This window comes from Embiotoca jacksoni, unplaced genomic scaffold, assembly GCF_022577435.1.
Source record: "Embiotoca jacksoni isolate LCO1_2020_lvr unplaced genomic scaffold, fEmbJac1.0.p SCAF_4, whole genome shotgun sequence".
NCBI lineage: Eukaryota > Metazoa > Chordata > Actinopteri > Embiotocidae > Embiotoca > Embiotoca jacksoni.
The window spans coordinates 12,091,163-12,107,075 of record NW_027185392.1 but is presented as its reverse complement, the minus strand read 5'-3'; the positions used below and the strand labels follow the sequence as shown (position 1 = coordinate 12,107,075).

The 15,913-nt window shown below is 40.2% G+C and overlaps 1 protein-coding gene across 2 annotated transcripts in view; it reads left to right on the top strand.

Annotated features, from left to right (window-relative positions):
- The first annotated feature begins 396 nt into the window (after positions 1 to 396).
- fbxo41 (F-box protein 41) overlaps positions 397 to 15,913 on the top strand; it is a 51,842-nt gene continuing 36,325 nt past the window's right edge. For both annotated transcript variants that reach the window (XM_069166898.1, XM_069166897.1), the window contains exons 1-2: positions 397 to 487; positions 14,301 to 15,097. In XM_069166898.1, coding sequence (XP_069022999.1) covers positions 14,549 to 15,097 — 549 coding nt within the window. In that variant the 5' untranslated portion in view covers positions 397 to 487; positions 14,301 to 14,548. The remainder of the gene's footprint in view (positions 488 to 14,300; positions 15,098 to 15,913) is intronic.

The window sequence follows — 15,913 nt, the reverse complement described above, 5'->3', positions numbered from 1 at the left end:
TAAATCTGTGACACAAAGTATGCTTCTCAAACCTCTTCAGTTAATGTTAATTGATCCACAAACCAAACACGTAGCTGCGAAACTCTAACTGCCTTAACAGCCTGAAACACTAAACTGGATGAACGAGATGTTCTGTCCGTCTTTTTTGTCCATTTGTGAGTCTGTCCCTCCTGTGTGCACCGGGCAGGGTTTTATCAGTCCATCTCCAAACCCACGGTCTAAGTAAGCACTGGTACAATCTAATTAGAATATAGAGGGGGTGTTTTTTTTTGTTTTTTTTTTTTACACGATTCATATTTTTGCATCTGCTCTCTCTATCCTCCTCTTTCTCATCTGCTTCTCTCCTCCCTCCTCTCCCTGTCTCTCCTTCCTGGCCGTCCTCTGCAGGCCTGCTGCTCTCTGCTGCAGAGAGAGGCTGCGTGACGTCACCGAAGGCTGGAGCGGTTCCTTGATTGGAGCGGAAAAAAAATGGGGAGAAGATTGCGAGGTGAGTGAGACGCACATTTCTTTCCTTTTTTAACCCGCTCTTCCGATCACATTTGTGTCGCTGCGTATGTGTGTGTGTGTGTGTGTGTGTGTGTGTGTGTGTGAGAGTTTGCTGTGCATGTGTTCAACTGTCGCTTTATTGACGCCGCTTGCTGCTCCTGTGTAACGTCTTTTTATGCAACGTCGGGGAGTCCAGTGTAGCTGCGAGCCAGTGCTGCTGTGAAAACAGGAGAAAACCGGGTACATGTCAGGTTGTCGCCCCTTCCTCCGAGAGGGCATAGCTGCTGCCATTTGCATCGGTGTGAATTCACCATTGACTCCAGGCCTATTCGTGCATTTTAAGTCATTACGGTGGTGTTCATTGCTGTAAGATGACATGTAGTGGTGCCGTTGTCCACACCCACATGATCGGCTGCTTGCGATTGATCCATGTGCAGTGCAGATATGAGGATCAATGCTTTTTGGTGCTGAACGTGCCAGTGTTTATACTGTCCCGTCGTTAGCGGTGGTCAGTGGGCAGCTTTCGAGAGCCATAGGAGACTTTGGCCGACCTGTGTGCCTTCGATGTGTGGGAAATGGACCTGCTGCTGCTGTATTTAGAAATATTCAGATGCTGCGTATTGTGTGCAAGCTAAATCTGTTTATTGACTGTGCACATACAGCTTTTAACCGGGCTGTTTTAGGAAGTGCTGCATAATTTCATAAAGCCTGCATGCATTAATTTATCACCTTCTTGCAGTCGTGCTCTCTGACTGAAGTATCTACACAGAATCGATTTTTAATGTTTCCCTGAGCACACTTGGATTCAAGAGGGAAGAGTCAAAGGAAATCATGACTCTGTAATATTCACTCTCTGAAAATAATATTCCCACAGGACTCCTCAAACTCTCCTGGTGAGCCTGGGCTCTTGAGGCAGCAGCAGCACACTGCTGAAGTGACAAACAGCCAGGCTGCTGGAGTTTGGTAAACTGTCATATGACTATAGTGCAGAGAAATCTCAGAGTCAGTAGGCCTTAACCTCCATGCTGCTGTGTTTGTAAAAATCAGATGTGACAAAAGTTGGAGCAGTCATGCTGGAGAAAGGAAGATTGACTTCAAGATTAAAGCAGAAAACAAATATGTTTGATTTTCTTGCAGAAGGAAATCAGATTTCATTGTTATAAGATGAAGGAGATAGGAAGTCTATGCTCTTTTATCTAAGAGAGAGTTTCCTTCTTAATCTGCACTGCAGCAGTATAGAACAAACATATACAATATGTACCTGTTTACAGATCCCATGTCAGACCATTTCAGTCACTGGTCCAAGACATTACAGACAGCACAGCTGCAGTTTCCAGATGTCATGTAAATGCCACTGGAGACAGATGGTTTCCCAATGATCACACAGATATCTATCTATCTATCTATCTATCTATCTATCTATCTATCTATCTATCTATCTATCTATCTATCTGTCTGTCTGTCTGTCTGACTGTAAACGAGATGCAGAGTACAATCTGCGGGGAGTCAGTTTATGCACACTCACACTGAGATATCCCACAGGTATTCACGCGGTCCTGATGTTTGCCACTTATTACACATTTAGAAGATGTTTCAGCCTCGTCTAAATGTTTATGAAGATGTGTCTTCAACAGAAGCGGATGGATTAATAAGGTTTTGAGCCACAGACAGGCTGGGGAAGTCCTAATGTGCCTTATGTGTATATTATTTCATCGTTGTCTACTGTAATTCCCTTTACCTAATATATGACTCACTTCAGTTATAACAGGATTGTGTTTGTGCACAGCTGGCTCAGGCATCTCCCGGCTGTTCTGTTATTGTTTCTGCTGACTGTAAAATGGTGTTCACCCAACCATCACTTGGAGATCAAGGATCAGGCTCATGCTTCTGGCCTACGACATTTAAACTTTTCTGATAGTTTGTGACTGCCAAAGACTGAATGCAGATTATTGACACAAATGTACAAATTATTCTCATGCAATATTTACTTATGACTCTTTGGTGTTTTAAGGTTTTCAAACCATCACATAATGACAAGTTATCTTTTCTTTTTTTCTTTTTTATTCAATGCTTTTTCATACAGTCTGTCAGCCCTGCTGAAATAGGAAATATTTAATCTTCACAGATTTCCTCCATTCTCTCCAGGCAACTGGAATATCATGCCAACACAAGCTGTGGATTAATGAGTATAAAAGGACCTCAGACAGTGAAAATGCGGCCCCAAATCATAGAGGCCATTTTCTGCATCATTTCCCACTGACGTCCTCTATGGAAGCTTCGTCCCCAATCTTGTTTAGGCCCTTGTTTAGGACTCAATGTACAAAAATACAGGAAGCTTGCTTGTTTTCCTTTAAGAAGATTCAAGATACTGAGAAAGTACAGTGTCTTATCCAGCTCTGGTTGGATATCTAACACTCCTAAGTAGACGTGACAGATGTGTAAGCAGAGCTATCTGCATAGGCAGCAGTTGCTTAAATTAATGCAAGGTAAACACTCTGTATGGCATATTAATAGATTGTATTACCTTCTGAGGAATCTGAAAGATCAGTTCAATTTGTTTATATTCCCTCATTAACCCTCCATTTCCTGAGGAAATAAACAGATCTCCAGCTCTCATAATGTACAGTCTCAGCATGACTGCATACAGTAAGCGTATAGGATTCCCAATTCACATGGACAGTGTGTTTCTCAACATTCTCCCTGGCATGATTGATGTGTACTTGAACATAATTGTATCAGTGAAAAGCCGTCTGGATCAATAGCAGACAGTGATGAGCTGGAGAATAATACTGTCCTTCAGCTCACGTTTGTTAAAGTCTTTCCGTCTCATTCACCATGCCAGCCGTGTCCTGTCCTGAGCTCAACTGCAACTGCCCAAAACCCCAGGAACCTAAAGTTTGGATTAATCAAGGCTCCAGTCTTTAAGAGGGACCTAATCTCAAAACCTAATATAAAACCTTGATTATTTTTACTTTATACAAGGTTTATTTGTAGTAAAATTGGGTTTGTCAAATTTCTTATAATTATTGTTTTCTAGGTGTCAAATAATTAACAAACAGAAACATCAGGCTTGGCAGTATTATTCCAAAGCTGGACTACTGTGAGGCTGCAATCAATTGTTATTTCAATTATCAATACATTTGACATTATTTTTTTTAATAATAAATCAATTGATTACCGTATTAATTGTCCCAAAATATTTCTTCCCTCAGGCCAAACTTTACATGTTCCAATTGTTTAGTTTTGTGAGAGCAGCAGTCCTCCAAACTTTTTAGTTAATGATCATAGAAAACCCAGACACATGCAAATACATTGCAGAAGATTGTATCAAAGATTTTGGGGCAGTTTCGCTTAAAAAAAAACCTCACTATTAATTGATCAGTTTGCTCAGTGTGGTCAGATCTGAAGTACTGGTTGGTTTCTGGGTGACTGAGGAAATAATTAAACTGTCATGTTTAATCAAGGTTAATGGGGGCCCAACAACAAATTATTATTATGACACTCATTCGGTCTCCAAGTGGTCATTGAGTGTTAATGCTACCTCACTGGGTACCTCGACAGCTCTGATAGAATATGAAGAAGCATTGACTGAGTGCTTTCTCCTGTCCTTGTAAGTAATGGCTAAATGACACCTTGCAGTAGGCTCGTTATTGACAACTGTTGTGAGTGAAGGGTGTATTATAATGTAGAGTTAGTCAATTATAAAATCACAAGATCAATTTTAGCCTTTGAATGGAGAGTGTAATGACAATGTTTTACAGACTGTGGCGGTTTATTAATGCGGGATAATGGGGCACGGTTACCTTCCAATTATCCAGGGACGAAAGGCTACTTTTACATGTCACCCCCAACATGAATTAATTATATACAGCAAAATAACAACAACAAGAAGCACGGTGGTGCAGTGGTTAGCACTGTTTGTTATCAGTTCAAGCCTGCTGTTGGGCCAGGGCCTTTTTGTGTGGAATTTCCATCTCCTTGTTCCTATGTGGGTTTTCTCCAGATGCCTCCACCCAAAGTCCAAAGACGTGTGTTAAGTTAATTGGTGACTCTAATTTGGCCCTGGCCGTTCACTGGGAATGTAAGAATTATAAATAACTATATAATTATTTTTTTTTTAAATAGAACAATTTCTAAACTACTCCAAGCATATTTTTTTTCTGCATTATGTCCTATAAAAAAGGTTTTCAAATCAACATCAACATATACACTGATGCCAATATATCTGTGACAGGCCACCTGATATATCAGGGCTCTAGTTTCTGATCTCTACCCAGTCCTGAATTAAACATCTGTCTCTTTATATGCTGAATGCTCCTTATGCTGTTCTGCTAGTTGCAACTGTGTCTGTGTTTGGTGCTGAGCAGGTTATGTGCAGTGATTCTTATAGAGTCTGGTGCGGCTGAAAACAACACTGTGAGACTGATGTGACTTAACCAGAGCAGTAAAGTTGCAGGCCAGAAAGCAAACAATAAGCAAAAAAATACTATAAAGCTGAGGAGAGCTGGGGAGTCAGGTGATAATACTCGGTTCAATTCAAGCATGAGGGTAAACTGATAAGGCAAGGAATTACATCACAATAAATGTCCTCAACTTCAACAAAGAGCAGGAACGGCTACTGTAAACGCTGCTATAAAGCAGCTTGTCAGTCTTAAACCGGGCTGGACTCTTATCAGAACTGCAACCCCTACATTCCACTGAACATGGGTCCGTCCCGTCGTTTATGCTCCCAGATTTTGTTCCGCCTTCTGCGCGACTTCAAATTCCACCGGCGGCGTGTCTGACTCAGAGCGTTTTGTGCCCGTTTTATCTTACTTCTTCATTTGGTCATGTTTCCTTGATTTTTATGCTTCTATCGTGGGTAAACATTGTTAAAAGGCTTCTTTTTTTTTTTTTTTTTTTTCTCCGTTTTGTGGTTATTGTTGTCATTTCCTACTTTTTTCTGCAGCCTACAGACAAAGTTAATGCAGCTAGCTGTGTTTTGGTCATTAAAAACATGAATTGTCCTATTTATTGTGTAACTCTTGTACATACCGTGTTTGTAGCAGGAGGAGAACGCATTTCTTGTCCAAATTTAGACTGCAGGGGTAGACGGCGATGTAGTGACGTTTTTTTACGACATGGAACATTTTTCCCAGAATTTGATTTTGTTTTCTCAATAAACTTTCTGTCCTGCCGATCTGGTCTGTTGAGATTGCTGTGGCCTCTGAGCGGCTATCCACAAAAAGAAACTCGCTACCTATCTTGAGCGGCGCGGCGAGCTGCTTCTGGGACGCTGGTGAGACGGACTGCGGTGCAGCCGGTGGGATATGTAGTATTGACTTTAATGACGGCGATTCACTCTGGCAGCCGTGTCGGAGACAGAACGCGTTGCAGATGGAACCGATGGAAAATAGCCTTAAGTCAGTTTAATGTCTCGCAAATGACCTGAATCCCCTAGTTACTGCTTCTCAGGTGGTAAAATAATAAATGTAAAGTAATTTTTGTTGCCTATTTAGTTTGAATTGATTTTGATTCTACATAGATGTTCAATACATTGCATCCCCTCATTTTCTTCAAATATCCAAATGCAAACATTGACAGGAATGGCTTTCTGCGCAATGCTGTCACATGAGATGACATGTTTTGGCCTGACTCTCTGTATAATATCCAAAGTGTGCTGAATCTTTTTCAACACGAGTGGTTCTGTTTGCCCTTTGCTGTCAGGTGAGGGGCCCAAAGCTGTGAGATTGTCCTGTCATGGGAGTCCCATGGCTTACTCCGGGCTAACACACTTTGACATGGTCATGTAACCGAGAAGGCATTGGGAGCTTTCACTAAGGCTCTTGCTTAGTTTCTAAGAGTCCATATACTTTAAGGTGGCACGCCAAAGCTCTGAAGGCTTCTCATGCATGTCAGCTGGTATCTGAATGTGAGCAGTCTTTAATATTCACTCAGCATTGATACTATTGCATGCCATGTAGAGCAAAGTAGGATTGGGCAATGTGAAGTCTTTCGTCACACTGTTATGTTTTTGGTTCGGTCATGGAATTTCTGCAGTATCATGGAATTTCAAAAAGTCTAATCCACATATGGGAAGTCACGAGATTTAATCCAATATCAGGGAAATTTGTTTGTTGTGTTTAAATTTTAGCTGCCAGTAGTGGGTTTTTTTTTCACATTATTTCACATTTCCTGCATTACATGGGTGGTTTGTTTACATTAATCGACTGGGAATCACTTCAGTAAAAATGCTTTTACTTGCTCCTGCTAACAAAGGTAAAGATTTCAGGAAAAATTTAATTTCAAGTGCTTTGGCTACAAAATGATGGCTTTAAAGACTGGGTGTTAAGAGTATAACAAAACAGCTAACAAGTTTGATGTGTTTTTCCGTTGATTAAAGTTCATAGAAATTCAGCTTTTTAGTCAGGAAAATTTTACATTTTACATTGAGTAGAAACCTTGTTGGATACTCTGTTATCTGGGTGTTGACTGTGAAAAGGATAATGTGGGAGTGGGAGAGGCATATTTTCCACAGGAGAAATACCAGCAGGGATAACAGCTCCATTGTTGAAGTGTGGGATGATGCTCGTGTCACACCTCTCATCAAGGCTCGGCACCTCCACTATTATGTACTGTAGCGTACTGCTATCTGCCAATTTCACTTCAGTGCCACAGCATCTCGAGGTGAGGCTTTGCAGAGGACTGGCATGGTGGCTGTGATACACCTTGAGTCACTCTTCTCCTCACACCTCCAAGCAAAACAAATCTTAATCGGAGAGCACAGGGACAGAGAAATATATCTCACCTGACTGTGATAGAGCTGCAGAGACTGTCTGCTGAACAAAGATAACCAGCGACTTTTATTATATATCAATTAATTCAGACTAATTTGATAGTTTGGTGTTCATTCTTTAGAGTTGAACCTTTAACAGTCACGTTATTAAAGTAGCCTGAGGGCCAGATGATGTTTTATGCATACGGTGCAGAGTTTAAAAAATATTTTGCAGTGGCTGCAGTATAGGCCGCAGTATCTTCACACAGATAATGCAAGGAGTTTGAAATAAATAGTTTAATATTTGAACTCCAGTTTTTTAAAGCACAGATCAGACACAGACACTAACAACCACTTAAAGGGACCATAATGATCATTTATATAAAATGGTCATACACTTACAGCTATGCCAGCTGTAATAAACACGTAAATAGGCAATAGATCTGAGTTTAATCAACCATACAAAAACTCAAGCACATTCAGAGTACAGATGGGCAGTTGAAGCTAAAATACTATTTGATAATCACCCGCAATTATTTGACTTTTTGGAAAAAGTGACAGCCCTAGTGGAAACCTGATTGTGCCACATGTCATCAATCAAACAGACACGCCCCCAAATATACTTCTTTTTGAGGCCTAATTTCTAATTAATGACGGTATTATTTTCATATGGACCTCTAAAAAAATGAATATAAAGGAGGGAATTTAGCGAATGACAACTTAATGACTTGTGAAATGTTTTTAGTGTATTTGTATTTAATGAGACAAGTTGAATTAGAGTCTGTGGACCCAGAGCCTTTTTGGGGCCAACCCCTAGTGGCACCAGGTGGTATTGCAGTTTAGAGCACTTCGGCATTGGCATGATTTTTCAGACCCAAAAGCTACGTCCAATTTTTTATGCGGGCGTTGAGTGAAACGTAGTGAGGGGTTAAACTCCTTACGCACACGACCTGTGGTGACATTATTGTGAAAGGTGTTTCCAGCTCTGTCACAATACTTAAGACTCTAAAACCTAAACTCCAGAAGTACATGAGTAACACTATTGAGTGTATGGAAGCCAGATATCAAACGTCCCAAATTCATTATTTAGTCCTTATTCATTCTTGATTAAGGCTGGGCGATGGATGTAATCAATGGTAAATGGACTGCATTTATTTTGTACTTTTTGGATGCCTCTCATTCACCTACACACACACACCATTGAAACTTTCAATCAAGATGCTGCCTTTGTTGATTCATTGCGACACTTATTGGGTTTAACCGTATGCGTTTTCTTCCCAAACACAACATTTGTTTTGTAATGAGACTTTACCGGTTCAGTACATCTCCTGTCTTTTTATGTCTGCATACTTGAAATCCCAGAACAAAAAGTAGAGCATTATGACTGTTCATTTTATACTATCTTATTGACTATATGGGCCTAACTCAATGAAACTCTGGTGATAACCCCAGTAAGATACACCCTCACTTGATTGCCAAGGCGTTGTGCTAGCTAGTGTCTTGCTTTGGTGTATGAGCATAGCATGCATGGTATTTGTAGGGTTGTAGGCAGTTTGTAGGGTAAGACAGGGAGTAATAGTGAGTCAGTTGACCGTTGTGGTGTTATGCTGCAATTTGCACTTTGTGTGTACTTTAGAAAATTAATTTTGGCTACCGTGACACAATTATTGAAGACGCACATCATCAAAACATTGCCCCTCACTACTTCTACGTGGTCAGAAACTCCACAGGGAGTCTTCAACAAATAAATTGATTTTTTTTTTCTCTTGCTTTTACTGTGGGTATACTCTTTGGCCACAGGCTACTTCCTTACAAAACCTGAAAACCTCTTGTGTTATATTATACACCTCTCCATACTCTAACTGTATGTAACAGTCCTATTCAGGCAGCCTCCTCACCCTGTCACCTTTTCTTCTCTTGACCGTCTTTTCCTTCTTATCATCATCTTTATATGTCTAAACCATCTCTTCCTCTTCAAGACTATTCACCCGTGACTCCTGTCTTAGTGTTCAGAAACCTTTTTTTGGTGATAAAAATGGATTATGTGCAAGTGTAGACCAGAATCCACTTTTAAACACCTACTGATTTGCAGTTATTGCCCTGATGTAAACAAACAAGATAAAGACCCTTTAACCCATTAACCCTGATACCATCATTTTTATTCATGACCTTGTTGTAGGGAACCACTGTGAATTTGAAGCCCTCGCTCTATTTCCTATAGGTCTTTATTTGCCTTGACTTGTCTGATTTTAATGCCTTGTTTTACGGTCTGGAAGCTTGCATGGGTCTGACAGACAATGACAATAAGATTGTTGCTCTTTCCCAGCAAAGAGCTTAGCTTCCCATCAAAGTCCACAAGATTGCTCAAGAAAACAATAACTCAAACAGTTAGGGTGACATTTCTGATAGCAAAAGTATTTTGATCTTTATTATAACTGTGTGCTCCCATTAGCCCCGGACAAACATCATTCAATGACAACTAAATATGTTAGATATACTCTGCTCTTTAATATTAAATACTGTGCCAATCAGTGTGATATCTTGCCACATCGGATCATTATTTGGAAGCCATTCTGTGAATGTTTACATCCCCATATAGTGCAGTTACAAATGTGGCTTTGAGATTGTTGCAGATGTGCATCTGATCAGTGCAGGAATGAAAAAGAATCACTAAGCATTTTCAATACAGCTCCACTGCTTCTACTTAATTTTAAAGCACCACGTGTATATCAGATCAGTAAGGTCACACAGTCTGAAAGCTGACAGGTAAAGATAGAGCTCTGAATTATTGGGACAGATGGGCTAGCTTATCTGGGAAGACTGATGGCTTTTGGTTGTTACTGATTATCACAGAAATGCATTAGTTAAAAATTAATGTCAGAGTTTTTGCTCTATAGGCTATACCAAGCTTAGCCTGATGTTGTATAAGAGGCCTGTGTTCCAAATGACCTACTTCTCTTTGTACACTCATATATAGTACACTTTCTTTTTAGTACTCTTGTGTAGTACTTGAATGTTAACAAGGTAGTATTTTTTTTTATCTGCCCACTGCCTTTCTGCACTTACTGGAAATAACCATAGAATTTGAATGCATCATCTGCCAACATATCTGCCAGATTTAATCATTTTACCCCAAAATAAAAGTGTTTTGTACCCTCTTTTTCAAACACACAATAAATATATGGCTTCCACCTAACAGCAGTATGTTGGTACTTAATGAAAAATATAACCTTTTGGTTAGTGCTTCGCAACAGTTGCAGCTTCCTTAGACGCCAGAGTTTGAAAATACTTAAGGTCGGTGGTCCCTCTCTTTTTGCTATGTAGCCATAACAGCGACTTCTGAAAGTAAAAGGTTTCCTGCGTTTCATGCTCAATTTGTGGACTGTTTTGAGTGCACAACCCGAATACATATTGTGCGCTACATTTTTCCATACTTGTCAGTGAACCCACATATACACTCAAAACAGTAAGTGTTAGTGCGTAATTACACCATTTGGAACACAATGTTGGATTAGTTATTGTATGAACTGCCTTCTCCTATTCCATATTCAAACTACTCTTTTAAGAAAAATCAGCTCATTTGGGTAATATCCAGACTGTTACTAGATTTTTGGGGCTGATGGCAAAACCGGTATAAAGAGGTAAAAAAAAAAGGTCAGATATCAATATACAGTACCAACTAAAATGTGGTTATTAAACACTTGTGAAAAAGAAAAACTTGAGAATGCATAGACCAAACTGACATCTGTGCACTTAAACATTAAACTTCACTGGGAATGTCACATTATAAATAACATAAAAAATATGTTTTTTCTGTGAGCGAGAAAGTACTGAATAATTGGGAGAAAACATGAAAGAACCACTGCTGTGCAATTTGACATAAAAATTACAGAGGAAAGAAAGAACAAAATATAATAAACAGCAAAACTTTGAAATTGTTGCAATCCAAATGTTTTCTTAGTCATACATTTTTTTTTCTTCTTTTCTTTGGTTAAACCTAAAACATGGCTGAGGGGCTAAGTTTTTTTTTTTTTTTTTTTTCACATATCCCACTATCCACTAGTCCACGATAGTCCTGTGGAATGTTTCAGCTGAGCTCCACTGGCAGTATGTGACATGTGGCTACCAAGCAGCCTCACTTTGTTCCATATCCTGCCTGTTTAAATACCTCACTGAATAATTTTAAGCAGATGGGAAATGCCTGCTGTCTGCAGTGTAGTGACTCCGTCTGTGAAATCCTCCTCCTTTAATAAGTGGGCACGACTTGCCAGTACACTCCCTGATCCAGCCTCACCAGACGTCTAATAACAGTCTGTGTGACTTCTGGGGATTTCTAGTACACGAGCCCACTGTGAAGAACAATCTGCATCTGTGATTTGTGATTACACCCCCAATGCCTACTGCTTCGCTCATTAATTGCTGCTGCAGAAAGATTTGAGAGAGAGGAACTCGAACAGTATGTTCTGGTTGAAGCTCCAGTTTTGGATTGCGGTGCAACATCATCTCTACCCAGCTGTCGGAGTCCAAATGGCTCATGTTGAAATACAGACTGTGCACACTCTACTGCATGGGCTGCAGTTGAGATGGAGACCATGTGGACTCCTTGTTTGGCAGAAACAGCCTGTTAGAGCAGTCCAACTTCTGGGCTTTGGCATTCTTTGTCTTTGAATTGGTATCCAATGGTTTGATGAGAGTTTTTTTTTATCGAAGGCAACCTGCAGTAATCGTGTCTTTGTTGACTAAATATATGGTCATTTTATAAAAATACTTGACAGTCAAGATCTTCTTTTTGTTGGCTGAGCAACACTAAACATGATCTAGGATGAGTTCAGCAGAGCCTAAGGAATTTATGAACAAACTTGGAATAGTAGAAATGTACATCTAACTTGATATTTTGTGTACTCTACATCTCTTTGTATTTGTTGTTGTAACAATGGTTTTACATTGCCCCTTGACCAATTCTATCTTGAATCTCCGCCTCAGCAGCAAAATGGCTCATACCTAAATAATATGACGTAGATAATGTTGTGTAGTCACTGAAGATGGCAGACTGGTCATATTTAACAAATATTTAAAACTTTTATTGGAACGCCATAAGGCCAGTTTGGTTTTCCTACCAATAGGGAGGCTCTACCTCAAAAACAGCACTGGTGATTTCATATCCTGTTACACATATTTTCTGTGTTCCAAATGACATATTTTCCTTAGTACACACACAAATAGTGTTCTTCCATGTTAGGACTCTTCCTTGTGCACGCTGCAGTTCTGCACTGACCGGAAACAACCTCAGCATGTAAACACATCACCCGCCAAAACCTCTGCAGCTTGAACTGTTTTACCCAGAAATCAACATGTTTTTGTGCCCTCTCTTTCACATACTCAATAAGCACACTGATTCTTCTGTCCAGCAGCAGTAGTGAAAAAGAAACACTTTTGTGCAGTGTTCAAGAACAGCTGCAGCTTCCTCAGATGTTTTTAATTTTTGAAAATTCTTTATGCCGGTTGTCCTGCCCCTTCCTCTATGGAGCCAAGATGGCGACCTTTTAGGGTGAAAAGTGTCCAGAGCTTCACACTCATTTTCTGAGTGCATCATCTGGATACATGCAGTGCAGTGCATGTTGCTGTACTTGACAGTGTGAACGCACTTATGCACTCGAAATAGTGAGTGTTAGTACACAAGTATGCCATTTGGAACACAGCAGTTGTTTGGGAGCTATAAGCGCAAAGACCTTGACTCGATGAGAGAACTTAATTAGATAAGCTGATGTAGGGAAACCAATGGAGGCTGGCCTACTGAATCTTTAGTTCACGAGGGGTTTCAAGTGCTGGCTAATTGTATAAAAAAAAAAATACTGCAGTGTTCTTGCATTGTCTTACACTGCTGGAGCAGATTAAAATGATATTTATCAAAAATACTTTTAAAATATTTTTTGGGACTTTTTTGGAATTCTTCAATGCAAAGATTTGTTTTTATTCAGTAAGGAAAGTAGATGATTTGCAGGCTTTATTAGTCTTTGTTTAAGTTTTGCAATGCATTTCTTTAACTCATCTTTTCCTCATCTTCTATTGGGGATTTGTTGAAAACATAAGGCAGCATTTAAGACTGGACATACAGAAGGAAAAGCTGCATGAGGAGGATATAACTCAAGATAACAGATAACTGTCTTGTGGGTTACCAGATCCCTTTGTAAAGGATTTAGCATTAGTCTGACCTCTTAGACTTAAGACTGGGAAAGGACGTTGGCACTAACAAGCACTCTCACTAATGGATCCATTTCCCCACTCTTCCCTGAGTCTCCCTCTGAGTATTCCAGTGTACAAGTGCAGGAGTTTGCTTTTTAACCCTTAGTGAAGTAAAGGTTTCATGTTTCCTGACCACTAAACTTGAAGATCATTATTCCTACTGAAAGGAGAGGCTGTGGTCTCTGCTGTGTCCAGACAGCTAGAGTAGTAAATATTCAGACTCCCACAGTGATGATATGAGGAAACCTAGGCTTTATGATTGTAATCTGTATTATTAGTGTAGGGCATTATTTTCAGACTGACTGCTTAAATGACCTCTTGACCATAGTTAAGTTTTTTTCAGATGCATTTTTTGTATCTATTTATTTTAAATGCAACAGCTTTTACATGCATATTTTTAATCATTGTTCTTGTTCGGTGTTGTAATTGGCACAGTAAACAGCAGAAAATTAAATTTGTCAGTGGTTGTCGCCAGTAATCACTTTTCAAACGATACATAAAAATGCTAATATAAGGCTATTCACCTTTCTGTTCACTGTTGGATGATGATGATTGCTGCATATAAATGTGTATCTGTCTGGTTTAGTTTTGACTTTGTTGTGATAGCTTTTTGAAAGCCCATTTTAAATTTTATATTACTTAACCCCAGTGTGTTGCTTTACAGGTGCATCAGGCTTTGCTTTTGTACTCCATAGCCAGCAAGTTAATTTTTTTGATAATGTTGCCTTTTTGAATTCTCATTCTCATCATGGTTTAAACGAAATGACACGAGTAGGAAACCCTTCAACTCTAACTTGTATTTTCTCCTTTTGTTTAGGACCTCAGGCAGGGAAACCATGGCAGATGAAGTAAAAACACCAGTTGAATGTTGCCACTCTGTGCGGTCATGTGACTGACCTGCCTTTTCCATTGCACATGGGATATCCCTTCCTCCTGCTGACCTCCCGTAGTTGCCCCGTTCTCAACATGAGAGGATCTGTCGGGCGCTTGACCTCTGTGCCCTCATACTGGCGCTGCCGTTGTGCTGCATGAGCGCCCTCTCTCCTCCGGCAGTTACTGCACGGAATGGCCTCTCTGGACCTGCCCTACCGCTGTCCTCGCTGCGGGGAGCACAAGCGCTTCCGAAGCCTGTCGTCCTTACGCGCACACCTGGAGTACAACCACACGTACGAAACCCTCTACGTCCTCTCCAAATCCAACAGTGTGTGCGACGCCGCTGCTCTGCTGCCCCTAGTGGCCGAGGGAGCTCTCCTCACACCTGCCAACAACAACGACCCTTTTGAGCCACTTCGGCCTTCAGCTTTAAAGGAGCGGCGCTTCCCATGCCGTGAGCTTCCTTGTGCGGACGACCTGAGTTTGACCCCAGCTAACTCCACCACTGCAGCCCGGTATATTCCTAATGTAGAGTTTCCCCTGGGGGAGATTTTTATGAAGAAAGCCATGACATCCACAGATCCAGGTCCCCATGGAAACCCCAGCACAGCTGTAGCAGTGGCAGCTAATGTAGCGGCCAGTGCAGTGGAAGCAGCCTATGAAGAAGGCTTGGCCAGGTTGAAGGCGCGGGCGTTTGAACGACTGGAGCTGGACGAAAGGCTGGAGAAGCTCTCTGAAGAGGTAAATCGCTATGGTTACTGGAATAGGAATCAGCTGTATTTAACACTTGTGAAGAGTGTCACTCTAGTTGTCAGTATCTGTCAGTGTAGTTGCACACAACACAAGCTTGATTTCTGCACGTAGGTTATTTCACAGTTTAGAGGCAATCAAGTAAAATATTTGTTTTTTTGCTTAGTAGAACGAGTATGCTTATACTGTAGTACCTAACAATAAATAAAGAATGAAGACTTCAATTAAGGCTTAAATGACCCCGTCGATGTTTTTAGATAACAGAAAAGATAGATAGATAGATAGATAGATAGATAGATAGACAGACAGACAGACAGACAGACAGACAGTTAGTTAGTTAGTTAGTTAGTTAGTTAGTTACTTCATTAATCCCCAAGGGGAAATGTTTTCGCTACAGCAGCATTTATAGATACAGGAAAGCAATAAAATAACAGTAAAAAATATTAAATATAAAAATGCACAATATATACAATAAATAGAATAAAATAAAATAATTAAATTAAAACTAACTAAACAATAGTGTGATTAAATTTTTTTTTTTATTTAAACAAACAAGAAAAACAGACAATGGTGTTATTGTTGTGTGATGGATTTTGCCAGAGGTGAGTTATTGTACAGTCTTATTGCAGTGGGCAGGAATTAACTCCTGTATCTGTATCTGCCACACTGGAGACAACATGTCTGACTCTCCATCTGACAGTACTCAGCCAAGGACACATTTTTATCCTTATCGGAACCAATGTGTTCCTTTATAGTTGAGCCCTTGTGAGAGTACGGGAGAGAGGTTCAGCAATCGGGCACGGCCAC